General features: G+C 41.8%; 1 protein-coding gene and 1 long non-coding RNA gene across 11 annotated transcripts in view; one reads left to right on the top strand and one right to left on the bottom strand.

Annotated features, from left to right (window-relative positions):
* KCTD15 (potassium channel tetramerization domain containing 15) overlaps nucleotides 1–2586 on the bottom strand; it is a 53892-nt gene extending 51306 nt beyond the window's left edge. Inside the window, exon 1 of one of the 3 annotated variants that reach the window (XM_090062598.1) lies at nucleotides 2455–2586. Coding sequence is in view for 1 of the 3 variants with exons in the window: in XM_090062595.1 (XP_089918721.1) it covers nucleotides 655–657 (3 nt within the window). In the remaining 2 variants the exon portion in view is untranslated. Of the gene's footprint in view, nucleotides 1–654; nucleotides 857–1048; nucleotides 1579–2454 lie in introns of those variants that run through there. The other 2 variants (XM_090062597.1, XM_090062595.1) reach the window with 2 other exon arrangements.
* Nucleotides 1–13466, top strand: LOC149857154 (uncharacterized). 8 transcript variants are annotated; one of them, XR_016444140.1, is made up of 6 exons: nucleotides 1–139; nucleotides 4146–4296; nucleotides 4765–4852; nucleotides 5103–5189; nucleotides 6143–6271; nucleotides 8735–13466. It is a non-coding gene; the product is annotated as an uncharacterized LOC149857154 (long non-coding RNA). The 8 variants fall into 8 exon arrangements; XR_016444141.1 differs by lacking the exon at nucleotides 4765–4852; XR_016444136.1 differs by lacking the exon at nucleotides 6143–6271 and having other exon boundaries at nucleotides 4146–4287.
* The last annotated feature ends 12191 nt before the right edge of the window (nucleotides 13467–25657 follow it).

Below are 25657 nucleotides of genomic sequence, written 5' to 3' on the forward strand. Positions count from 1 at the left end.
GCCTGAGACAAAGAAGCGATCAGGTTATTGGAAACCCTCGGCCAATGGCTTACAAAGATCAAGCGCACGCTCACACCTTGGCGCTGCCGCACACACCGCGGGCCCCTTGCTAGGAGGGGGCTTCGCTCGGAAACTTTTGGTGAGCTTGTGCAGCTCTGGCTTGGGGGGGGGGGGGACAAAAAAAAAAAGGGACTAGAAATCTCCTTCCCTCCCCCCCTCCTGGCACTCCCCAGGGCGAGCTGCACGTCGCCCGCAAGCCTGTCCCCGCGGGTGGGCAGCGCGGGGCGCGGCCCTCGGGGCTGTCCGTCCGCGCAGCCCTGCCCCAAGGGACCACTCAGCCCCCAAAAAAGCACAACATGGCGCCTCGGCTTAGCCTGGCGGAGCGGAGCGAGCAGGAGATGCCTCCGACGGATGCGAAGCAGAGAGCCCGAGCCCGAGCCCGAGCCCGAGCCCGGGCCGCCAATGGCTCCTCGCACGCGAGTCTCCTGGAGTTGCACGGCCACCTCGCCCCCCTGTGCCGCCCCCCTTTGTGCCCCCACCAAAAGTCCCCACTCCCCCCCGGCGAACGGGGGGCAGCCGGCAGCCCCGGCCCTCCCTCCCCTCCCGGAGCAGCCCTCTCGCGGAGCGCAACCGCTGCCAGTGCTCCGTGTGTACCATTCAAAAGCCCGCGGCCCCCCGAGCGCTGCCTCCCTCCTCCGCGCCGCGGCGGCGGCTCCTCCGTGCCCGGCTCAGCGGCGCGGCGGCGGCCCGGGCGGCCGGGGGAGCGCGGCTCCGGCGGGGCTGCCCATGCTGGGGGCGAGCAAAGCCCGGCATGCACACACGAGCCGAGCAGGGCGGGCGAAAATGGAGCCTGTAGCTTTAAAAAAAAAAAAAAAAAAAAGCCGCCTGCTGCCTCTCCTCCCGAGCCCAGACCGGAGTGAGTTTGAAGAAGAGGCACTTCCAAAAAAAAAAAAAAAAAAAAAAAGAAAAAAAAAGCCCATGCATTGCAATGCGCACTCGCCAGTCCATGCGGGGACACGCGGGAGCAGGACTCGGAGCAGCGTCTTACCTTGAGCGCGGAAGAGACCGGCGAGCCCCCTCCTGCTCGGGGCTCCGGCGGGCGGCGGTGTGGACGGGCTCGTGTCCCCCCCCGCTTATTACTAGCTTTGCTCCTACGATCCTGCTGGGATTATTATGATTTTTAAAGCTTCTCTCCCTGTCTCTCTCTCTCTCTCTCCCCCTCTCTCTCTCTCTCTTTTTTTTGTTTCTTTCTGTTTATTTTGTGTGTGCACAAAAAAAAAAGGAAGGGGAAAAAAAGAGAGAAGCCTTTAAATGAAACCGCCGAGGCTGTTATGAGAAGAAAGGCAATAATCCCGTCTCTAAATAACAGAGGGAAGGGAGAAGAGGGGGAGAAAAAAAAAAAGAAGAAGCGAATTCTTGCTCAGGGCTTTGCAAACGCCTCCAGGGCAGAGGATTAGGCTACAATTAGCTCAGCCCTTTGCTCTCGCCCTAGCTAATTTTTGCGATGAAAATGGGATTTTTTCCCCCCCTCCTTTTGGGGACGATGTCCAGACGGAGGGGGAAAAAAAACGGGGGGGAGGGGAAAAAAAGCGATAAAATAATAATCCCCCCAAATCCGGGCGGCCCCAGCCCCCGCCCCAAATCCCCTCGCTTCCCTCCTCGGCGGCGGGAGCCTTTTGCTAACGGTTTGGGCTGCCAGCTCCTCTCCTTGCCTGGCTGGGGGGATAACGGTTTAATGTTGTGGAGTATCAGGCCACTGTCACGTCCTTCAATAGACTTACTGAAAAGAAGAAGGAGGAAGGGGGGGGGGAAGCTGATTTTAATCATTGTCATTTGGTCTGATGTAATATTTCCCCAGGCGTTTCCAACTAGGCATAAATTTTCAGCTCCCAAATAAGTAACACAGGGCACGTTTCTCACAGCTCTTGACTCTCCTGCTACAATTAGGGTCGCACCCGCTCTGCACTTGTTGATAAACTAGCCCAAGTTTAAAATAATCCCCCATATAATACGAATAATAATAACAGCCCAGGAGGGAAGCAGCCCCAGGCGGGAGGCGCGGGGCCGGGGGCATGTGGGTGGGGGGAGCCTGGCTCCCCTCCCCTTCTCCCCCCCCCTTTTTTTTTTCCCTTTCACCCTTTGCTAATGTCTCGCATTGTAAACGCCAAATTTCCTGTAGGCCATTAAAACCAAATGACGTCTATCGACATGCATTGTGCTATTGCAGAAAGCGCCCTGGCAGGCCGCCCCTGGCCAAAAGCGCCATTTCAATTATAGCGCACGGCTAGATGGAGATGTCTGCCATGAAGATTTCCCAGGCAGACAGGCAGCTCCGGGCTCGGCCACGGCGGCAGCCGCCTCCCCTCCGCTCCCCTCCCCTCCCCTCCCCCGGCCCCGCAAACTTGCGGCGCGGGGCTCGCCGCCCGCTGCTGCCTCCACCCCGGGGGAGTTTACCTCGCACAAACTTTGGGCGCCTGGGGGTCACTGGCTGGATTGCTGCCAGCCCCAGGTGGCATAGTGCTCTGCCTCCTCTTCAGCCCTTCGCCAAGCCCCCGAATAAACTTTTTTTTAAAAAAAAAAAAAAAGCAAAAGAGAGTCGGGTCCCGGTGGTTTTGCACAGCATCCCCGTGGCTGAGGCAGTGCCACCCAACGTGGCATCTTCCTCCTCCCCCCGCCCCCACGCACGGGAGGTTTCCCCCGCAATAAACTTTCAGCAGCGTGTGTCCCCTGTGTGCGGAGCCCTGGGGACGGCTCTTTCCTTGACCCCCCCCTCCCCGCATGGCTCCAGCGGGGTATTGCTGTGCAGCCCTTGGGGATGGGCTGTGGGGGCGGGGGGTGTGCACACTGCAAATAAAAGTCAGGCTCTGTGGACCAGGAGGAGGTTAATTTTAAAACTCCAGCGCCTACTAGCCGCAAAGAACTGTAAGTGCAAAGAAGTTATGTAATTATTATTATTGTGTTGTTGTCGTAGTTGCAAAGGTCAAGCCATTTTTACAGTTAAAGGGAAATCAGAAGTGCTTGTCCTCACCCGAGAGCTCTTCCAGCAGAGACAGGAGGTGATGCGTGGGGCGGCCACTCTCCGCTCTCCTGACACTTCGGGCTGAGCGGGGAAGGCTGCAAACTGGTTGACTGCTCTTCTTTTTAAATCCCACCATCGAGGAACAAAGTGGAGAAGGCAGAAGCCCCTCAAATGGAGGTTTCTGAAAGTTATCTTCCATGGCAGGAATAAACAGAAACTTTTTTTCCTAAGGGTAGTTTTTATTTTTTTATTATTATTTTTTTTTTATTTTGAGAGAGCGCGTACAAACTACAGGAGAAGAGGGAAATTTTCTCATTAAAGTTACATCCCTGCAGTTAGTTCAATTACTTGATATATGCAGAAGATGTTGTAAATTTAAAGATTTAAATAGCTTACAAAGATGCCGGAGGCTCCATCAGTTAATTTCCTTAATTTATGGATTTTTAGCTGAGCTTCTGAAATGAAAAGGAGAATGAGAACTAGGTCAGCTGAGAGATTTGCATCCAGTACAGACTCAGATTTGTTTTGCCTTGACCATCCTACCAGCCCAGGTATGTTTTGTAGCTGGGGCAACTGTTTCTCCTTTGACCCTTGAGGCATGTCACTGTTTCACCTGTGACAGCGCAGTGCAAAAGGGTGGATTTTATTTGCAGCTAACCTCTGAACATAAGGATGGCTTTGAAGAGCTGCTTCACCCTAGCACTGGACAAGAGCCTAGCCAAGTCATTTCCCTTTTACAGCATTCTGTTCAACAAGTGCAGTTCCCCAGGGAGGGAGGGGAGAACTGAGATGTAATGCTTTGTGCAGCCAAAGTCAAATTATCTTCTTGGTGGGGCACAGACTGAAGATCTGATAAAACTCAGCAAGTTGATTTTTTGTTTAATCTGTAGGTTGCTCAGCGCCAGTTGTAAAAGACATGTAAGAATCTTGAGCAGCAATGAAAACAACATACAGTCTAATGCTCCTGAATCAAGGTGCAGTAGAGCTTATAAAATTATCTTCCCGAACAACAAGTAGACATTGCTTCCTCACTCAACCCCAACCCATCTCCACAAGGTGCCATACAGTTGTGCTGCATGATAATACATGGTGTGGTTAATACAGATCTTTTCCTGTTTGTTTGCAGATCAAAGCAAAGACACAATAGCAGTTGAGGATGAAAAAGACAAGCATATTGATTGCAGGCAACTTGTTCGGCATTGTTTTTATGGTGACTAGAAAAGGACAATGTTCTTGAGAGGATTTTTTTGCCTATACGAATGTAGAAGGTATTAAAGGTATACTGGATACCTCTATATGCACTCACTTAGTTCTTTCTTCTCACTCAAGTGTGTGGATGCTTCTTTGTTGTTGTGTTCAATATGTATGAATATATACATATGAATTAATACTTAAAAGATTGATACAAACTAAACAGTTTTAGGAAGCAACATTGCAATATGATTAGTATTGGTGTTCATGATTTACCATTTCTTTTCCCACTAGATGAAGTTTCTAAGATTTGCAAGGTACATGTCAAGGACGGGTATATAAATGGATTTTTATTTATTCACAACTCCAAGACTAATTGCTTCTCTTTGCCTGAAGGCCAAGAGATTGGTTTTAATATGACACTTCAAAAGTATTCATAGAACTACAGAGATACTAAGTGTCATTGTTTAAGAGAGAAATCTCACTATGGTACTTGTGACCCTGAAAATAAAATCTTCCACTTTATTTTGAATTCTAACATTGTTGTTTTTCAGAGTTTCTCTTAAAGCTCAACTATTAAAAAAAGGTACAAAGGAAAATACTAAATACTATGCAGCAAACACAAAAGAAACAATTTTACAAGTGAGCATAACTTATTTTCTCAACCATATGATTATGCCCTTTTTAAAACAAACCAAAATTTATGACATAAAAATTTCTGAGCTCAGATTTAGAATGTTGTAATTAAATCAGATAGGTCAGAGGATAGCTTTCCTTAAGTGTTTTAAAAGTTCTTGACTAAATGTCAAACATGTATTTTATGAAGGTATTAAATAGCACAGATAGTAAAAAATAATTTTCTTTATTAATACTTCTTTCTTTCCTATTGCAGATCTTGAACTATGGATTGAAATGGACAGAACCATTTTGCATTTCATGTGGTTCCATCTTGTTATCCCATAGTTTAAATTTGATTTTGGTAAGGATGCTGATCAAATAATGTTTTGTCAGCCTTACTCAGCATTGAAATAGAAGCCTTGTTAAAGTCACTACATTTCAGCTTTCAACAACCTCTGCTCATGCTATCCTGAAACAACACGTCATGTGTATTTAATATCAAGGAATTTAAAATAAGAAATATTGCGAACTCATGCACAACTTCAGTTTTTCAGTCATATAACTCCTTTCAGTCCAGCTTTTTTGGGGCTTTAAAATAATCATCTTTGAAAATTAGGAAGCATATCAACAAATGTTGAATTTAGTGGAAATAAAACCACCTTGTTTCCATGAATACTGGAATCTCAATAACAGCTTCTTAAATATTATTTCTTACTTATTCCAAAAAAGAATCTTAATAAATATGAACATTGCAGTCTGTGCTCAGTATTGTTGTCACATAGGCCTTGCTCTGCTTCACCATTTTACTCCTCCACTCACCTGGTTTGTGTTATGTCTAAAATTAAGGGCTGATGCTGCTTTCACAGAAGTCAATTATAATTCTGCCTTCAAAAAGTCCAGGATCAGATCCAAAGATTATAATGACTTGGAACAAAGACCTAGGCTTTGGATTTCTGTAAGGTGCTTCATGTTGTTTTTGGACGTTTTATAAAGTATCAATAATAACAATTAAAGATACTGATCACTTGAGAATATTTTTAAAATCCAAGTACTGAACTCTGAAGAATTAGGGATACTAGGGTTGTGTCTACACTGCTATGGAGGATCCATCTTAATGACACCCTCAAGTCATGAATACCAACCTCCACTAAAAAACCCTAAGTTCAACCCCCAGCTTCAGTCCGACTTAACCCAGAAGGTCTGGTGAACTTCAGGCTGGACAACCCCAATGTGTTTTGTTCCACATGCACAGGAAGTCTGCCAGCCACAATCCTACAACTCTCAGTCCTAATTTCTGCCTCTTCTTCACCCCAGTTTGGTCTCTGCTGCCTGTCATGAAAGTCAAGCCAGAAGCAAAGAGAAGTAGTCTGCAATATATTCTTAGGATGGCTCTGATAGAGAAACAGGAAATGCAGTGAATACAGCAGCAAGGCAGGCCATAAGGTAAGATATAGATGGGACAGTTCATGTGGCTGGGGCTGGCTGAGGGCCACACTTAACTGGTGTAAATATAACATATGTGGCACTTCTTTTAAACCTAAGATCTTCATTATGAGTGACGCTTCTCTCTGTTCATGGCTCCGTGGCCATTGTCTCATAAAGGTACTTTTGTCTGAGGGGAAAAAAGAACTGCTGAGTGAAAAATGCTTCCGAAATAATTTCTGGACCCAAGAAACCCTTGCAGCATTTATAAGCGTGGGCAGAACCGGGCCTTCTCTCTGGAAAAATGAGGTTACACAGAGAAGTACATAAGAAACAAGACCAAGATGCAGCAGGTCTTGTAACCAGCCCTCGTATTTTAACAACAGAGAATGAGATTGACCCAGAGGATGTGACAAGTTGGTGAGATGAGTTTCAGACTGGAAATATTCTGCCCATGTGGAGAAGCAATTATTTGGGTCAGAAACCTCAAAAGATAAAATACCTTGGACAGCCCAACACTTCTTGGTTCTGTCAGCAGGAAAAAATAAAAAATGAAGTAGGGAAATTTACCAGAGCAGACAAGGACATGGAATGGGTTTAAAGCCAACTGTAGTGGTAGTCAGACCGTCATGAGAAGTTCATCTTGGTATTTCCCAGTCAGACTGGCATCATAGTTTGCCATTGGTTGGGTGAGGAGGAATGTCATGGGAGTGACCTGAAGAAGACACTCCAGGTGAAAGTTTGTCTAAGTCTACCCCAACACAAGTCTATTCCACGCAGTTGGTCCAATAAAAGATATCATCTGCAAAAAACCTTGTCTTATGGGAGCATTAGTTATGACTGTACAAATAAGGAATTTTGATGATTACAGAATCTGTAAATTGTGTCCTTCTCTCTCCTTAAGTATTCTGCAATTTTCTTTATCAGACAGTCTGACTGCTACGTGAATTACAAGACATTATTCTACTGAAATGCCTAAATATAGTTGGATTTTTAAAAATTGCCCATTATTCAACTCCCTGTTCACAGCTGCAAACACTTGACAATACCTGTATTATATATTGGAAATAATCTTCAGAACAAACTGCAGCATCCATTAGCTTAAGCACACTTAGATTAGGCAAGAAATACATTACAGAAAGTATTTTTTCACATCATAGAAAGTACTTTATTCTCATTTTCTGTTCCTGACTGTTAACAACAAAAATAGCACCCAAAAATGCTATTTAATTAATCAATACATGCAACATTTTTTCAATACAGTATTGCCCAGATTTTTTTTTAGATTGTCATTCTGTAAGGTCCTCTCACATCTTTTTAAACAGCCAATTTTAAGGCGGATTTCTTAATGTACATTTGTAACTTGCATCATATTAGCCTTTTGCTACTTGTTAAATAAAGATTAGCCATATTATATATGTCACAGATGAGAAAGCACTTGCATGAATTAATTGAATCCATTCGTTGGTTTATTACAGACACAAAGTAACCCAAAGAGTGTCACAAATCCACATGGTGTCCCTGAGTGCTTGATTTTGCATACGGATCGCTGACTTAGCTGAACGATGTATAAAATCCTGTGTACTCAGACGACTCCCTGTTGAATACACATCTAAGGAAGGTTCTTTTTTCCAACTAAGGTCTGGAATACTCAAAAATGTTTCTGAATGGTAGGATACAATGAACTGGTGAAAAGGGATACAAACTTCATTTTGCGTCTAATCTTAATGTATTTAAAGGCTCTCTGGGCACAAACATATCAGGAAGTATTTCTAATGCATCTGTCTTGGTAATCATCCTCTTCACCATCTAAATAATTGTCCTCTTCATCATCTCTTCTATAAGTAAATATATTGATTAAGGGCTTTGATGCAGGCAAAGAGAAGAGGAGGAATGATGTTGGTTGTGGAAACCGAAGAGGAGTTTTAGGCCCTAGAATTAATTTTGGATGAGATCAGTTCTAATGTAAATGGTTTGCAAGTTGCTGTAATCCCTTTTGACAATAAACTATAGACAGATACATTCTCTTGAGACAGACAATACATGATGAATTCTCAGCTATTAAAGCAGAGGTGAATTTAATGGGTTCTGAGGAGAAAGTTAAACATGTCTATGTTGCAAAACACATGAATGACAGAAAACAAAATTCTCAACTGGAGCTGAGAAATGCTCAAAAACTAAATTTGTTGTCGTTGGCATTCCCTTGATGTGAGGATGGCAGTCTTCCAGTAAATAGGGAAGTCATCGGTGAGTCCAGAGATGACTGAGGAGGCTGATTTGAGATCCTCATGTTTGACTGCAGATGTGACAAAAAGTTCCAGGAGGGAGGAGTAGATCCTGGTGATGTCAGGTCACAGTTCTTTCTTGAGAGAGAAGTTTGCTCAGAAAGACCGATGCCTTGTCATACCTCATGGTGCCATTGGAGATGATTCAGTGCTTCAGTCTCCTAATTTAGGTACTGATGTTTGTATCTCATTCCTTCAGGTTGATCTTCAAGGTGTCCATGAGTCGACTTTTGCCCCCCCACCCAGAGCAGTGACCATCAATGAATTGGAAATATAGGACCTTTTTTGGGAGATGGTTGTCAAGCATCTTTATGACACGTCCTGTCCAGCAGAACTAGTTTTATATGAACATGGCTTCAATGCTGGTGGTGTTTGCTTGAGCCAGAACACTGGTGTTCATCCGTCTGTCCTTTCAATTGATATGGAAGACTTTCTGAAGACAACACTGATGGTAACATTTTAGAGCTTTTAGGTGCCTCCAGTATGTTGTCCAAGTTTCACTCCTATTCAAGATGGAGATGACAACCTGGTAGACAAGAAGTATGATTTGAGTCCTAATGTTATGATTATCAAAGACACAATTCTGGAGACTTCCAAAGGCATTGCTGGCAGATTTTTTATCCAGCATTGAATGCCATCAGCTGTGTTTATTTTTTTGAAGAAGTGGTGACTCAGGTAGGGGAAATGCTCATCAAAGCCATTCTGCAACACCCTGACACCTTGCAGCTCCACCAACTTATCAAGAAGCCTTCAGAGCTGCTAAGCAGATGAACAAAGCATAAAGTCCTGATGGAATACCAGCTGAAATGTATAAGCGAGGTGGAAAGGCTCTTTCACCAACTACACATCATTATTATGAAAATCTGAAGATATGAACAGATTTCCAGTGACTTGAGAGATGCCAGAATCATTACCATATAGAAGAAAGGAGGATACTGATAGATTGGATTGCAGCAGTTATCATGGTAATGTGCTCCTGTTCATACCTGGGAAGATCCTTGCCTGCATTTTCCTTAACAGCCTCACTTTCCTCAGTGAGGAGACTACCTGTGTCCCAATTTGATTTCAGAACATTCAGAAGTTTAAAAGTTATGGTCTTTGTTGCTCAACAGCTGCAGGAAAGGCACCATGAGCAACACTGAGACCTTTACACGGCCTTCATTAGACTGAGTAAGGCGTTTGTTTCAATCAAAAGAGAGGCCCTATGGAAGATCCTGATGAGATTTGGATGTTCACCAAAATTTGTTACCATTATCAGACGTCTTCACAATGATGACAATGACAATCCTAAGCAATGGCTCAGAAACAAACTCCTTTGCTATTAGAACTGGAGTCAAGCAAAGATGTATGATTGCACCAACACTATCTTCCATCTATATCACCGCTATTCTGCATCTCATTGCTGATAGACTTCCATCTGGAGTCAGCAGCCAGTATTACATGGACAGGAATGTCTTTGACATCAACTGGTTACAGTCCAAATACAAGATAACCAACATGTTCATTACCAATCTCAAATATGCTGATGATTGTGTCATGTGTGCTTAATTTAAAAGCTCCAGGTCACTCTTGATCATTTCTGTGAAGCATATAAAATGACTGGACTCACTATCAGCTTCATGAAAACCAAGATTCTTTACCAACCCACCCCAAACCAACCAGTTGCCCCTCCATCTATTACAGTTAGAGGGCAATCCTCAGTGAAAAAGTGAATTAGGGTTCACAATATACATCTGTGGGAGAATGATGATGAATTGGGGACCACTGTGGGACTCATTGGCACTAAAGATCATTGAAGGGGCATGCAACAAAAAGAAGGAAGGAAGGATGGATACTCCTGTCCTCATGAAAGACAGCCTTTATTTGTGGAGCGGATGGAGTTTTTATTTTTTTATTTGATCCCTATGCTACCATGGGGCTGGCTTCTGTTTTTCATTCTAGTCCCTTTGTTTCATTCCTGTGGCATTCAGGGGCACTTTTGTTTGGTGCATATCCAAACTATCCATCCCCTTGAAGGTTGGCATTATATCAGAGGTGTAGTAGATGGAAAATGGTGTACTTCATCCATCCTCAACTAGCCTCTTGGGGATAGGTGTTAGCTAAGCTTGAATTTACATAGGACCCAAGAATCAGGGATTTTTAACTAGCTCTTGGATGGCCCTTTTCTTCCACTGTACTGCTTTCCATGCAACAATGATTCTGGGACTTTATTTTGTCCTATTCTTGGGCCTTAGAAAAGCATGTGCTCAGAGGGCTGTTTTTGGTTAAAACAGCAGAGACAAATATTCTGTATGTGGAAAACTGGGGATGATATTTCAAAGAGAATCCTGACTCTGCAGAATTTTGAACATGACTAGCGCCAATACAAATGCATCAGCTCAATTATATTAAATGAATAAAGCAGACATGCCAACACTCTGACATGCAGACAGTTTGCAAACAACTAAGTCATGCATATTTTCCTAGCAAGCATTTTGGAAGATGCATCAGTCTTGAGGAGGTGTGCTGTTAGGTCCTTAAAACGCAGGGATCGTTCTTTTTTCTTGAGTCATATGCAACTGCTCAGATGAAACCAGAATCTTGCCCTGGATAGAATGTCTTTGCCTTTATGGGTCTGATTTCCTTACTCATGAGAATTAAGACATAATCCTATTTTAAAATATGCAGTGATTCTTGCTATAAATGGGAGTTCTACACAGGAAAAAGGATACATGCTACTTTATTTTTGGAGATATCCAACTTTCTTGTTCAGCCTCTTTTGCATGTTTTATTATAATGCTTTGCAACCTTGTCCATCAAAATCATCACTCTGGAAGAAAGCTAGTTAAAGGAGAGCAATGGTATTTAATATTCAGCTTTTACTTTACAGTCGATTTTTGAATTGTGGAATTTGCAGGAAGAGCTTTTCAGCAAATTTAGCTTGAAATAAAAATGATTTGGTGTTACGGCACTCAGTGTAGCACACTTATTAAACTAGTTTATAGTAACAATTATGCTCTTATATTTCTGTCCATTTTAGGAACATTATACAAGTTCACTTCAATTTGGTGGAGAGAAAAATTAAATATGCAGTAAGCCATTATTCAGTTTAACTTCCTGATGTTAATTTTTTCAGGCTAGGCCTGCACTGAACGATTTCCTGACATAAATAGTTCATTTGTGAAAAGATATGTTTAAAATGTCTGAGGCTCCCATTGATTACTTGTCTATTGCTCGTATTCCTTTTTCATTGCGCCCGCACACAGTGTATCCCAGTGATACTAGGTATGGATACTTGTTTCCCTGCTTTGCTCAAAATGTCCATGCCCATGGAGCTCCATCCCAAATTATTCTGCTGGACCACTACCTTTTTCTAAAATCCTTCCTCAAGAATATACCACAAGAGATCAGCCAGCTAATGATGGCTATGATAAGTGGCAATCAGGAATTGATCATTTTATTTATTAAGATACATAAGTAGCAATAAGCATTCAAGATGTTGTGCGACCAGGGGGAACCATCAAGCTGTGTCATGTTACCTTGTTACTTTTATTCTTCATGCCTTCTCCTCTTCCTCCTTTTGTTTCTCATGCTCATTTGTTGTGTCTGATTTCAAAATACATTTTGAACTTTCTGGACAATCACCATGTTCCCTTGTGTAAAGCCTTTGTATAAAAAACATAGGAAGTTTTTGCACAAAGGAAACCTGGTCCTGACTTGAGCTTCCAGACATTATATGGTGAATATTGATCCTAACATGCTATCAGACTTCAGATCAACACAGCTAACCATGTCTCTAACATGCTACTGCTACCACTTAGATTTGGGATCTAGCTCACATTTTTCTTCCTTGTTTAGTTTAGACAGCACTCTTAAATTTACAAAATAAAATCTTCGTATCTTATCTGATGTCCTTTGTGAGCTTGTTACAAGGTAACACATTTTACCAGGCAGATTGATTTTCCTTGAAACTACTCATTGGATTGATCAGGCAGGGAAAGAGTTAAGCAGGTCCCACTGACCCACTGAAGCAGGTGGCTCTTTAGCTCAGCTGGATGGGAAATGGAAGTGATTTTTTGGAGGAGAGAAGAGCTGTGGAAAAACCTGAGGTGAGCATTTCTATGCTGTTGTTGATTTTGTTTGTTAATAAAGCCAAGCTTCAAAAAGGCATTGAATTTTGGTTTTACACAATGTGTGGACTTTGATCACAGCAGGTTGGTAAAGACAACTGCATGCACACACAGCCTCTGTATATTAAAGCTATTGCATCCTGCACTCACTTAAAGCAATGTAAATTGGGAATAATTCTTCTAAATTTGCTAGGGAGTACAATGTACAACTTTTACTCCATCTGGTGAGTGTCTACAAGAGCAATTGACTTTAATGTTGTGACTACATGGAGAAGGGTATAAGCCAGGGCTGTCCAGCTGACTTGTGCATTAAGGGCCTGGCATTGTACCTTTCTTTTCTATTCACTTTGGTTGCAGTGGGAATGGGCTCTCTGAGCTGTGTTTGACCTTGTCAAACACTTGACTCAGCCAGTCTTTGACTGCTCCAAACATAGATCCTTAAAGCCACGGTCTATTTTAACTGTGAAAACACGGGTTTTAAAAAAAGCTACTTTCAAGACTTTCAATATTTTCTTTGCCTAAAGAAAAAAAAGGTGTTACAAATGAGGAAATGAAGGCTACAAGCTCCGAACCCCTCTTCGTCTGTGGTAGGGATGGAGTAGCCAGCCAGGGATAGAATAGCCTTTACATTCTCCCATGTTTGGCTTGAGGAGGATTATTAGGAATTGGGTGAATGAAGGAAATTTAGAGGCTGAATGTAGCCCTTTTATAGGGACCTCTCTCAATATAAGCCTGTAATCTCCAAAAAAAACAGGTTGACAAAACTCTCTTTTGGTTTCTTCTGTCATTCAACAGCTCTGTCTCCAGTACGACAGCAAAGCCCCACGTGTCTTGACCCACTGGTTTTGCCCCCATGTAAGTGAGAGAGTTGCCAGCCTTACTGATTTTACTCCTTATCAAAATCACTGTGAGTCTTAGGTTTCGTTTTCATTGGATATATCTATTTTTTGAATAAACATTTAATTACCAGTAAATTCGGAATTCATACTGCCTTTGAATTGTTAATGGACATTACGAAGAACGTTTTATATGAATCACAAGGTTTTAACTTTCTCACTTTTCCGTCTTCTGCTTTGAGGTTGAAAGAATGCAGGTTGGCATCGGGACTTTTTCTTTATTTTCTTTTTTGCTTTAAAAGATAGGCGTGTTTGCCAAGTGCACCAAGGCAGAAAGGGAGAGCCCAGTGTCCCTGCTGTGTGTAAACAGCTCGTGCAGAGCAGCTACAGGAGCCTCTCCGGTTTTCTCTAATTGCAGCTGGGGGAACAGGTCTGCAGCTTGGCCGAGCTCTGTGGCCCTGGGTGGAGGTGCACCTTGTCCAGGTTCAAGAGGAAGCCCTCTTGGGCCAAAAGCATCCCTTCACTCTATTTCCTCCACTGAGGTAACCTCCAGCTTCCCTATCAGCTGTGTAAATGATGCAGGGATGTTTTTAGGCCACTAGTGGTTGCCTAGGAAACCAGCTGCTGCTCCCAGGGGACCTGCCAGGGTTGGTTTTGAATGAGGATCCTCGGAGACCTGCGGGGCCGGACAGCAGGGAGAGGGGCTCTGCGCTAGTCGGAGCAGGTGGAGCCCCTTACCTGGAGAGCAGTTAAAGGCTGTGAGGAGGTGATTGGTTTGGAGGGTGCACCTGTGTGGAAAGGGGTCTGGAGACTGCCTTTTCTCAGCTCTAGATCCAGCTGGTTTGCCCTTGTCTGTTTTTAGCTATCTGCTAGCTGTCCAGGCATGTTGTGAGAATTGCTAGTGGTGTTAATAGCAACTCACAATAAACTAGGATACAGACTCTTCAAATGATAAACGGTGTTTACCTTTTGCCCAGGAAAATGCAGTCCCTCAAGAGGTAGGAAACACTGCTCTTGTTTCTCATTATTATTGACAGACATGGTCATTAAAAAAAATATTCCATTTGGGTTCTCATTCCTATTTTCAGCAGCCAATTTGCAGTTCAGGGTTCAATTAATTAAAAATCATTGTATGGATTGATATGGGTCCCATCTTAATCCAAGCTTCATGGTCCTAGCTTTTCATGCTTTGGGTCTATGAGTCTATACAGCGGTACCATTATACAGATAATATGCAATGTAATTCTTGCTGGTAATGTTAATTAATAATCTTTCTTGCATATGCATCTATCTATATGCTTATTTTTTCCCCTGGTACAAATATATGTGAGAATCTTTTTTCAGCAGAAGAATTTGGAGGAAGAAGTAAAGCCAGCCCCACTGACTATATATATATTTAGATGTTTTGCAATCGGGGGGAACCATCAAGCTGCAAATATATATGTATTAGTGGGATTGGCTTTACTTCTTGCTCCTGATTCTCTTGCTGGAAAAAGATTCTCACATAAATGCCAGAGAACAGTGAATAAAGTACCATCCCCACAGGAAATATAACTGCCAGGGGACCTTATTACAACAACTATGCCATGACTTGGTTATAAGACATATATAACTTATAGTCTGCATAAAGGCTTGGACATGATTAGGTTCGTTCATAGTTCACATGGTAAATTGGGCAATGCAGGTAATCATTGCTGATTGACAGTAGAAACAGAAGTGGATTAACCTAGTGTTACTGGGTATTGTATGTTATGTTGACTAGTTCTTATGCTTAACCTCAACAAATACAATCACCTGCCTAATGCTAAAGAAAATACGGGCATTGCTAAAAGCAAATTCTGATGCAGTGGAGGCAGGATGTTTAAAAGGTGGTAATCATGGACATTGAAATGACTGAGCCTAATTCCACTTCACAGTAATACTGCTCAAGCTAAGTAACCTATGAACAGGGCAAAAGGACTTCAGTTGTACGTGCTGGCCTAATATTCAGAGATTTCCAATACTCTGGAGTTGATTGAATTTTGAGTTTAATAACATAGGACCTTATTTTCTCTTAAGAAGTGAGATTGGAAGGAGACTGTTTGGGAATTGGATTCAGTGTGTTTAATAGCTGAAGAAATTCAACAACCTTGATAGCAACAAACTCCAAGTTTCACACTGCATTGCAAAGTATGGCGTGCCTTTTTCAACTGTTGAATTTCTCAGGAGTGCTGTTCCAAGTAGTGCTGACACTTCTCTCCCTAGAAATAGATTTTTAATTCAGGTGTCTGGAAACATGAATTCAGGTTGCTGTTTTTTCAGGGGCTTCAAAAATTTGATCAAGTTATGAATAAGTGATATAATACTTCTCTATCTCTCCCCTCTTTGGAAGATAAAGGATTAAAAACTAAAAGAAAAAAGGAAATGTTTTCAAAACATACATGTGGTACACACATATCAGAAACACTTTGATTAAAACATTTGGGATATTTTTGTTTCAGAAAAAGATGACAATGCCATCACTCACCCAGTCAAAATTTCTGCACCTCCAAAAATCCCTTCTCTCCATTTTGGCATGTTCCTTCTATTATAAATTTGTTTATAATAAACCTTCCTGAGATATAAACTAAATGATTATATTCCTTGAAAAGTTTATTTAAAATTTTAGAATGAGGAAGACTTGTACTAGCAGGATGAATTGCTATTTAGTACAGAGGAAAATATCTTTATTTAAGCAGCCATATGAATACTGGCCCTAGGATCTACTTCAGAATTATACTATAAACTTAAGCAGTGCTGTCAAGGCAAAAAAGTTTAACAAGATCCTTGTGAGTTTGGGCTAGTGCACTTGTATGGGGAGATCTGCATTTAAGCACTCAAATCCTTGTATGGTAAAGCTGAATCCATTTTGGATATATTACATTTATACTAATATTGTACTTGCTGCCTAGATACTTAAGGTGACCAGTGGCAGTGCCCCATAAAAACACTTTATCAAACATACTTTACTAGGAAGGTTGTATTTGCTAGAAATTACTACCTTCCTTGGCAAGGCCAGTCTGTTAGTTTTCTTACTGCCATGTGAGCAAGGCACAGTTTTACCTCTGAAAAACCCACTGTAACTTGTAAAGTTCCAGGTGGCCTGGGTTTCATCAGCTCCTATGCAGAAAAGTTGCTCTTTGGCTAAGGATTTTATCTAATCCTTGCAGTGCAAAATTAAACGTATTGTTGCTGAGTAGTGGGGAATGGATGGACATTGGTAATATTCTAGAACAAAAATTCATTGCTAGTTGTGGATACAAAAGAAAAGTATTGGGAGATGCTATTAAAATATTAACTTGCTTGGTCCATTAGACTCCCCCTAAGGAAAAGGATTAATGTGTTTAATAAAATATTAGAACAAGTCAGTCATGTCTGTTAAAATAAAAACTGTTTCTAGAGTACCTTTTCAGTCTCTTATGCAAAAACCTTTCTAAGACTAGAACCGTTTTCCACCAGAGTCAGGTCAATACTGAAAACATCCTAAAGTTTAACTTGGTAGAAAGAAAACTTGCCTTTAGTAAATAATCTGAGAACAGTATCAGGTGAACACGTAATTCATCATCACTAATTAGTAGTAGATTAGTAAGAGAGACTGTAAACATTGTGCTTAGGGATAGATTTGATGATTTAGAGCAGCTGCAGACAACTTTTTGGCAAAAGTGCCACAAATAAGGCCTGCTCCCTCTACAAGTGTCACCTTGATCCCTTCCCCCACAATCTGCAATTCTGCTTCATTCCATATGTTCCCTGCCCTATCCGCTACTTTGCTTTCTGCTCCCTGCCCTATCTGCCACTGTGTTCCCTTCTCCCTCTCCAATTTGCTGCATACCAAACATGGGTTGCCTACTCCTGATCTAGACAGTATCTGCCATCCTGAATTTCTGCACCACCCGAGCCAACTTCTGATCTAGTTTCTCTTTCTGGGCATCCCTGCTATGTTCAGTGATGGAATTGAGCTTGTGTATTTTTCTCATGAGCTGGCAGTCATGGTAATGTAGTGATAACTTTTTAATTTGTAAATATTTACAGTGTTAATCACAAAACTGTCATTAACTTTAGTTGTATTATGTTGGAGGTTTTGGTATGTTATTTATAGACTTGATACCTACCGATATGAGATAAAAGCCTTCAATATGAAAAAATGCTACATTTTTGAACAGAGAGTGAGAAGATTGCCTTTTAGAGGTCAAAACTCCCAGTGCCTCTGGCAATATGGCCTTGATGTCATCTGGCAAGGTAGAAACATAAGTCCTACATGGGAGTAAACAGCCAATACCTGCAGGAGTCATTTTGTTAGGAGGTCTTCCTCAGTGTTGCTAGGTGATATTTGTTATGTGGAGAAATACAGTCTGCTCTGTATTTATTATAAAAAATAAAATCTACTTTGTATCATGTAGCTGGTCTTGCCTTTGGTACCAGTAACTAGCTTACCTAATTCTGCAGCAAGGAGAAGAGTTTAATGAGAAAATAGCTAAATCTCAGAACTTTTCCAGCACTCAGATGCAACCTCAATCTCTGAGGAAGGCAAGGAGAAGGTGGCAAGGTGCTGGCACGTGGGCTTGGGGAAGGTTTGTTGCTTTCTTCTTCATTCTGTACCTTCTTTGAGCTGTCTGTTTGGAAATGCTCAGCTGCTTTGTGATGTGCACTGCTTACAGAAGAAACATGGCAGAGACCAGCAGACATTCATTTGAAATGATTTTCATTCACTGCATTCCAGAATGGACTTGAAAGCAGGTCTCAAAGGCAACCTGTATGTACCAGTTTGTCTTTCATATTTATTTTTGACAGACTTGAATCTTCAGGACGGTATTCTATCAAATGACATGCCCAGTCAGTGTGATGTGTGTCTAAAAATAGGTCATTGTTAAAGGATAGGAAGGATAATATATAAAGTTAGAAACTATAAACCTTTGGAGTGTAATACTATACCATGTTTATTGCACCTCTGGTGCAATGTTGTAGGATTATGTATGTTAAAATTATTGCTTCCCATTGATTAATTTGTAGCATGATATTCAATCTGTTCTTATCAAAATGGGGAAAGGCTGATTGCAAGCTGTTCAGGTGGCTGCTGCTAATATCTTGATAGCAAACTTGCACAAGAAAAGCTTGAAAAGATGTTGAGTGGTGTGCATAAACTCCATCCTGTGAAGGACAATGGCTATATTGGATCTAATCCTGATCTTTTGCACAGGCATACAAACACCTTGATTGATTTCAGATAACTTCATTTTCTCTCACTTTCTGAAAATTATGCCACTTATTTTGGTGTTTACATATGGATTTAAGTACCAGATTCTAGGCACGTTTGATCATTTTACCCTGGGTTCTTACATTAGTTATTCAGTTATTTTTAACTATGAGTCTTCCTTCTATGGAGTAAATATTAGCTGGGTATGGTTGAAAGATAAAGCCACTAAGAAATGTGGCCATTCTCAATTACAGCATATCAGGAGATGAAAACCTTTAAGGGAAGGGATTTCAGCTGTTCTAATTACCCATTCACACTTGCAAACAAGGAACCTTGGAAACAAGCTGTCTAATGAAGCAAAACTTACATATTTATTCCCATGACTTGTTCTGTAGCTGCATGTTTAGTACTTTATGATGCTGGCAATATGAAATTTCTTTTGAGTGATGTTTTAAGAGCTACTATTTAAATAAGGCCTGGGATATAACTATGCAGTATAAAACTACTTTCTAGAATCCATGTTAAGGTTTATTATCAGCACCAGATTTGAGTGACTGATATCCAAGGTCTGATTGTGGAAGCATGCAGTAAGAGACAAAAATCAGAATGGCTAGAAACATCCTTTGTATTCTGTGAATCGGATCTGAAGTTACAAAGGTAAAGGAGTGGGCAAGAAATAAGAGGGAAGTGTGACATCTGGTGGAAAGATGATCTTTCCAGGAAACGATGTCTGCAAATAACAACAGAGGATATTTCACAAAATTTGAAGTGGCATTTACAAGTGGGAAGCTCAGTACTTAAGCAGTGAAGTAGGTGTGTGAGCATTCTCAGTCTCCTCTCACCCCAATCCATACTGGTTGAAGATGCAGTCCTAATGACTAGAGGGAAAATATGTTGCTAAATAACATTTCTACAGTAGCTTTTGTTCCAAGGATCTCAAAACATTAAGCCTCAGAACACCAATTTAGAGTATGTGCTGAGCAGCAGATAGGAAACAGACTATAGCCCTACAACTTGTAGGTAAAAGCTGCAGTCTGCTGTAATTTATAAGTGGATTGGAAATAAAGGAGGAAATGCAATCTGACCAGAGCTAGCATCAGTACTTATTCCTGTAGAAAGTAAAACTATCAGGACTTCAGTTTAAAGAAAGAAAAATGCCATTACTGTCATCTAATGCACAGAGCTCCGTGCTGGCTGCACTGCTTTTAGTATCAGAGTTAGCTCGTTTAATGCTTGGATTCTGTACAAAACACAGACGTCCGCAGTACAGAAATCACCTCAGAAGAAGGAACGCTACCTATTGAACAAGCTGCTTCTGGAACTCAGTCACTGCTACCTTAGCTTACGAGTGTTTAGTTTATGCTTCTCAGCTGACTGAATGTGAAGTGTGTGGATATACAGAAATATGCCTTAAATATATACAGAGAGAACATGTTAATAATCTCATCAGTGCTCGTGCCTGCAATTAATACTGTAATATCCTGGTCTGATGGAGAAAGGGAGGATGAAAACAGAGAAGGGGAGGAGTCCTTTGGGAGGGAGAGGTGGAAAGAGTACACTTGTCCCTTGGTTAGCATCTGCAAACTCTTCAAATAATCTTGTAGTCCTTATGCTAACAAAACGCCACCTGAAACCACTGTAGGCTTGGAGCCAAGATCACTGCTAGTGTACTGATTTTGAATGGTAAGTCTATGCTGTGGGAACACATTCCAAATATATGAGGCCTTTACAAATTGCTATGCTCAGAACTTGGGGGAGATGACCATCTTGGCCAAGAAGAGGCAGAGGCCCCTAGTGGAAAAAAAGAACAAGCTTCATATCATTTCTTAAAAGACTCTAAGGCTATGAAGTCTCTAATGAGATCATTGTGATGCTTTTCCTCCATCTGACATTGGTCATTCCCTGTCACTTAGAGGTTTTTCCATGTCATCACCTTCTGTTGTTGTAGATTGCATTATCCTATGATCTAATATGGGTCAAATTATGGTTTCTCATATAACTGACACCCACATCTGGTAAGTCCCTTTCCCATTCTGTTGAGATCAGTTGGACTTTTGGAAGTGTCTAGGAGATGTAGCAGTATTTGATAGCCTTTTGTGTGTTTTGTCTATTTTACATTTCTTTAAATTTTTATTTTCTAGAAAATAGTCTATGATAAAAGCAAGTAAAGTGGTGTGTCAGGTGTTTCAGGAGGCAGACTCCATCCTCAGCAAGTTTTTGCCTGTTTGTTGATAATCTGATGTTCCCATAAGGAGTTTGACTGTTTGCCAAGAAACAAAATACAGGAGTTGTGTTGCTAATCTCCTCTGTGGGCTCCCCTGACTGGCATATGTGGGGGAGGCAGAAAGTAGTTCCTCGCGTACCTCAGAAGCTGGGGTTTTGTTGGGCAGCAGGGTCTGGGACTGGAGAGGGGCTCTAGAAGATGGATTATGTGTGGGGAGGAGGAGTGAGAGGGATGGTGGCAGGTGGGGCAGAGCCTGGTCTAGGCTGGGAGCAGTGTTGTAAGGGAGCTGTTTTCTCCCCTCATTATCCCTGTCGTGGCTTTGCCTCCTTGCTCTGAGAGCAGGTTGCTCCCAGATATGGAAGATTTTAGGAAAAACCTAGAGTCTACTGTGAATTGCATCCTAAGTGCCCTGGACATGAAGCAGACAATTGTAATCTGACCCGGGCTCGCTGGCATTCTTCCTGAGTTCCCCGCAGGACCCCAGTTCCTAGGAGCTGGCACCTAAGCAGGTACATGGGTAAAAGCTATCAAGGAAAGCAGGCCCTTGGAGTTGGAAACCTGGGCTCAAGTCTCTGCTCTGCCAAAGGCTTGCTGCATGACCATGGTTATGTCACTTAATCTCTCTATTCCCCTTTAGTAATATGGGGAGGGTAATCCTTCCTTCCCCACAAGCTCCAGGTCTTGTCTGCATGAGTGTTATGGTTCTCAGGGTGAAACCTGCCTTTTGTAAGGGGAATATGTCTGACCGGGGGGGGTCTAGGTGTTCTGGTAACATAGATGTGGATGTAACCGGGTGATCTGTCTTGCTGTCTGCTAGAGACAAGGAGAGCTGCTGCTCATGGGCTCATCCTGCAGTACAGAGCAGGAAGCTTGTTCCTGCCTGAGAATCTGCTTTTGAGAGAGCTGTCTCTACCTGCCTTGGGATGATTTAAAAGAGAGGTAGCTGAAAATGAATATTCAAGTAGGATTTTTATCTCTGTTTTTTCCCCCTAGATTGGATCTGGTCCTTGCAGATCAAGCTTTGGAGTCTGCTGCTGAATATGTCTTGATGATTGGGTTGGGACAGGATGAGCTTACAGGGAGCAGAAGCTTGCTGGCTCATCCTGCAGCAGAATAAAAGGGCTAGAGAGTGACTGGCAGGCTACATCTGGATAATCAGTGTGGTTCCATAAACTGTATTTTGGGCTTTATTGTTAAATTAGTTGTGGGGAAAATAAGAAAATTGCCAGGAGGAAAGAAAGTCCCCCTGATCTGATTGGCAGAGAGTCTGGGCTGGGAAGCTGAACCCAGGGTAGATAAGCTAAGCTAGCGGAAGTGTTTGTGTTGCTCAGACTGCCCACTAGGGACAGAAACTCCAGCTGAGGAAACAGATTCAAGGTTTCCTTAGAGCTGCCTGCATTGGACTGGGACAGGCCTGGTTCGGTGGTGTTAGATCTGTTAATAGAGCAGACTTCAACAGAACAGGTATTTGCTTTTAGTCTACAACCATTCACCCCTGTTCTTGAGTTGACTCGACTGCTGCAGTGTCAAACTAGATTCACAAGTGAGGTTTAAATGCAGTGAGTGCTGTTTTGAGACCTCAGTAAGTAAGGACATCAGGGTTGCCTTTGATTAAAATGGATTTGCTACCAGAGCTCTGCTAACATTTGCCTAGCTGGGATGCCTTTCAATCCCCAACCAAATAAACTTTGCCAGCATAGTTTATTCTATTTGGGGTTTAAGCTATACAGCGATTCTACCTAGAAAGGCATTTAAACCAGGTATGACTGCTCCAGTGTCTTTGCTGGTAGAGTCATCTATGTTAATAAAAGGTGTGTTTTTCTCCCCTACCCCAAACTTCAGCTTAATGAAGTAAAAAAACCTCACCTATGGAGTCTGCAATAGCACTCAGCATTTCATGTATACAGTGGTTCCTGTATAGTTAAAATGATAGATCCCTTAATATAGAGGAAGTTATCAATATTTTCCACATGGAGGTGGGTTACAAGATGCTTCTATAGCATAACTGCATCCACCTGTAGGCTGTTCCCATTTTAACCAGATGGGTACAAAATCAGTAAAATTACATACAGAAATAAGATGCTCACCAAGCATCAATTTCTTCTTAATGAAATGCTGTATCTTTCCCAGGCAAAAGGTAACTGCATAACCAGGTTTCCAGATGGAAGGTAACTGGGTAATCAGGTTTCTAAAGGTACCTCCGGGGTGGCTGGGTGGGGAAGAAAGATGGTTAAAGGGCATTGGCAGCTTTAGTTTTAACTTCACAGAATCTGTAAGTGTGAATGCAGTTCTAAGTTGGAATAAAGCGACATCTTCATTTCAAAAGTTATCTACAGATCTGATCTAAAAATCATATTTTATTGAACCTGGTCCTTTTTACTGCTATTTGCCTCTGGCAGAAGAGCTGCATATAGAATTAATTTGTATGCCCGCTTATTTAATAAACAATTTCCTTCTTTCATTGTATAGCTGGCTGACATTAATACTTTGCCGTTTGACAGTGCCTTTAATCTAAGGCTTTCAAAGTGCTTTGCAAACATTAATGAAGCTTCAGTGCCTATAAGGGAGGAATTATCATCCTATAGTTAAGGGAACTGTGGGTTATGAATTAATTGATTGTCCTGCCCAAGACAGAGTGGGTTACTGGCTAAGATGGTAGCAGGACCTGTGATTCCCTGTTCTCAGTTCTGTACTTCAATCACTACACACTGTTCCCTCTCTCACTCTAATAATGATGATAGCGCTATCAAATTTTGCCCACTTACTATCTAGTGATGGCACTGAGGCTTTCTTTTTTATCACTGACAATTTTCAGGCTGTTCTCTTATTCCAAGTGCAAGGCATAGCATGACAAGCTAAGAATCCTTCTGTAAGGCTAGCAGTGCTTATTTATGTTCTTCCCCATTTCAGCAATAATAAAAAGGCAGAAAAAGTGACATGCTTACTTGCATGTGACTCTAAAAAGCCCACTTTTGCACTGGCAGTTAAATAAATATTCTCAATAACAGAGTCCATTTACTTACACCACATGAAACAAAAATGAACAAACACTTGCACAGGACAGTAAGAGAAGATTGAGGGTAGGAGAGCCTGAACAGTGCAGAATAATGTATTTGCTGCCCTCTTGTGGACATAAGGGCAAATCTATCACTAACATTTCCAAAATTAAATAAATAACTTAAAAGATGCTGGTATCTAACACTGCCCAGATGTCATATCAGTTTCAAAGTTGATCCACAAAGCTCTCCAGATTTTTCTGAAGGTAATTTTGAAAGCATGCTAATTGTTATTGGACCCAATGTTTGTGAAAATGGGGCATATTACCTTTTAATTAGCTGGTAGACTCGGATGCGGACTTTTCATATATATTCCTCTTACTGGGTGCTAATGGTTGTGCCTACAACACTGTAAGTATATGATAGAAAATCTGCTTTGGAAAACCTTTTTTGAAAACGATGATAATGGAAGGCAGGGTTAGTAAAATTGTTTGACAATATTTTCTTATGGAAATATACCACTGGATGCCACTGTTGCTTCATGGAATATTATAGTAAAATAAAGTTAGCTCCACTTTTTGTTTTGTATAAATTCTTCTCTCCCTATATCTCCACTGTCTTAGTTCTTTATACTTTAATCTTTTTTTTTTTTTTCATATCAAAGGAAGGAAAAATCATGCCCTTATTCTCTCCAGCAATAAGTTGATACATTTGCCATATCTGGAAGGGACAGCTTGTTGCAAGAAAGGAAAGGGGAGAATGACATGCTGCTGCTGCTATCTTTCTTTCTTTTCTTTCTTTCTTTCTTTTTGTAAGGTAAAATCTTCTTGAAAAGAAAAGGAGTCAGATGCAAGAAAAATTGGCTGCTCTTTTAACTAACTTGTTTCTCTTTGACTTGTACTTCTGTGTTAATCATACCTGGATCTGCATCTTTTAACATTTTGAGGATGCCGTGGAGGTTGGCAGGAGGTCACTTTCTCAAATGTCTGTTCATTTACCACCTCAAGTGCAAAATATTTTGTGCTCAAAAGAACATTTTTTTGCTTAGCACAAACAAGACTCCATTCTCCTGGGGGAGGGTTGTTAGGTCAACAGGTATTTTTTTTTGCTGGCACTAGTATATTTTCACACGCTCATTTGCAATCACCTGTTCAGCAGTGCTCAGACTTGCTGGGGGAGAGGTCGCGTGGGTATCTTGGGAGAAGGCTTTTGAGAAAAATTCCCAGAAATGCAGTAAGTGCAAAAATCTGCTCACTTCATTCTCTTCATTTTTACTTAGTTCCCTTTTGCTTTGCTTTCTCACCATACAGCTCATCTTACATGCTGGGAAAAAGGAGTTGTATAGTGGGAGGGGGTAAGAGACTTGGGAGGCTTCTTATTAGGCCCTTAGGCCTAATAATCTGCTTAGATTGTTTTAAGATTCTCAGCACAGGACTGTCTCCACCTACGGCTCGCAGTACCTCGGAGTATGGTTCTTACTATGGGTTCGAGTCCGTGAGCTGCCAATAATTCTACCGGTGATGGGAGAAATGGAGGCAAAACAGGGAAAAGGATATGGTGCAAAGGAGAATTGAAGGGATGGGAAACAATAACCACAGAGGCCTCAAAGCAAGTTTATTTTCTGAGAGCTGGAAGAGAGCACTCACAGCAGGGCTTCAGCCTAAAGGTTTTGGCAGTGCCATGGAAACAGTGGCAGGAGCAACACTTCCCTCAGGCTCCAAAGTCTTCATGGTTTTATTGGGGAT

The sequence above is a fragment of the Crocodylus siamensis genome, chromosome 9 (genome assembly GCF_052110815.1).
Source record: "Crocodylus siamensis isolate JL-2025a chromosome 9, ASM5211081v1, whole genome shotgun sequence".
NCBI lineage: Eukaryota > Metazoa > Chordata > Crocodylia > Crocodylidae > Crocodylus > Crocodylus siamensis.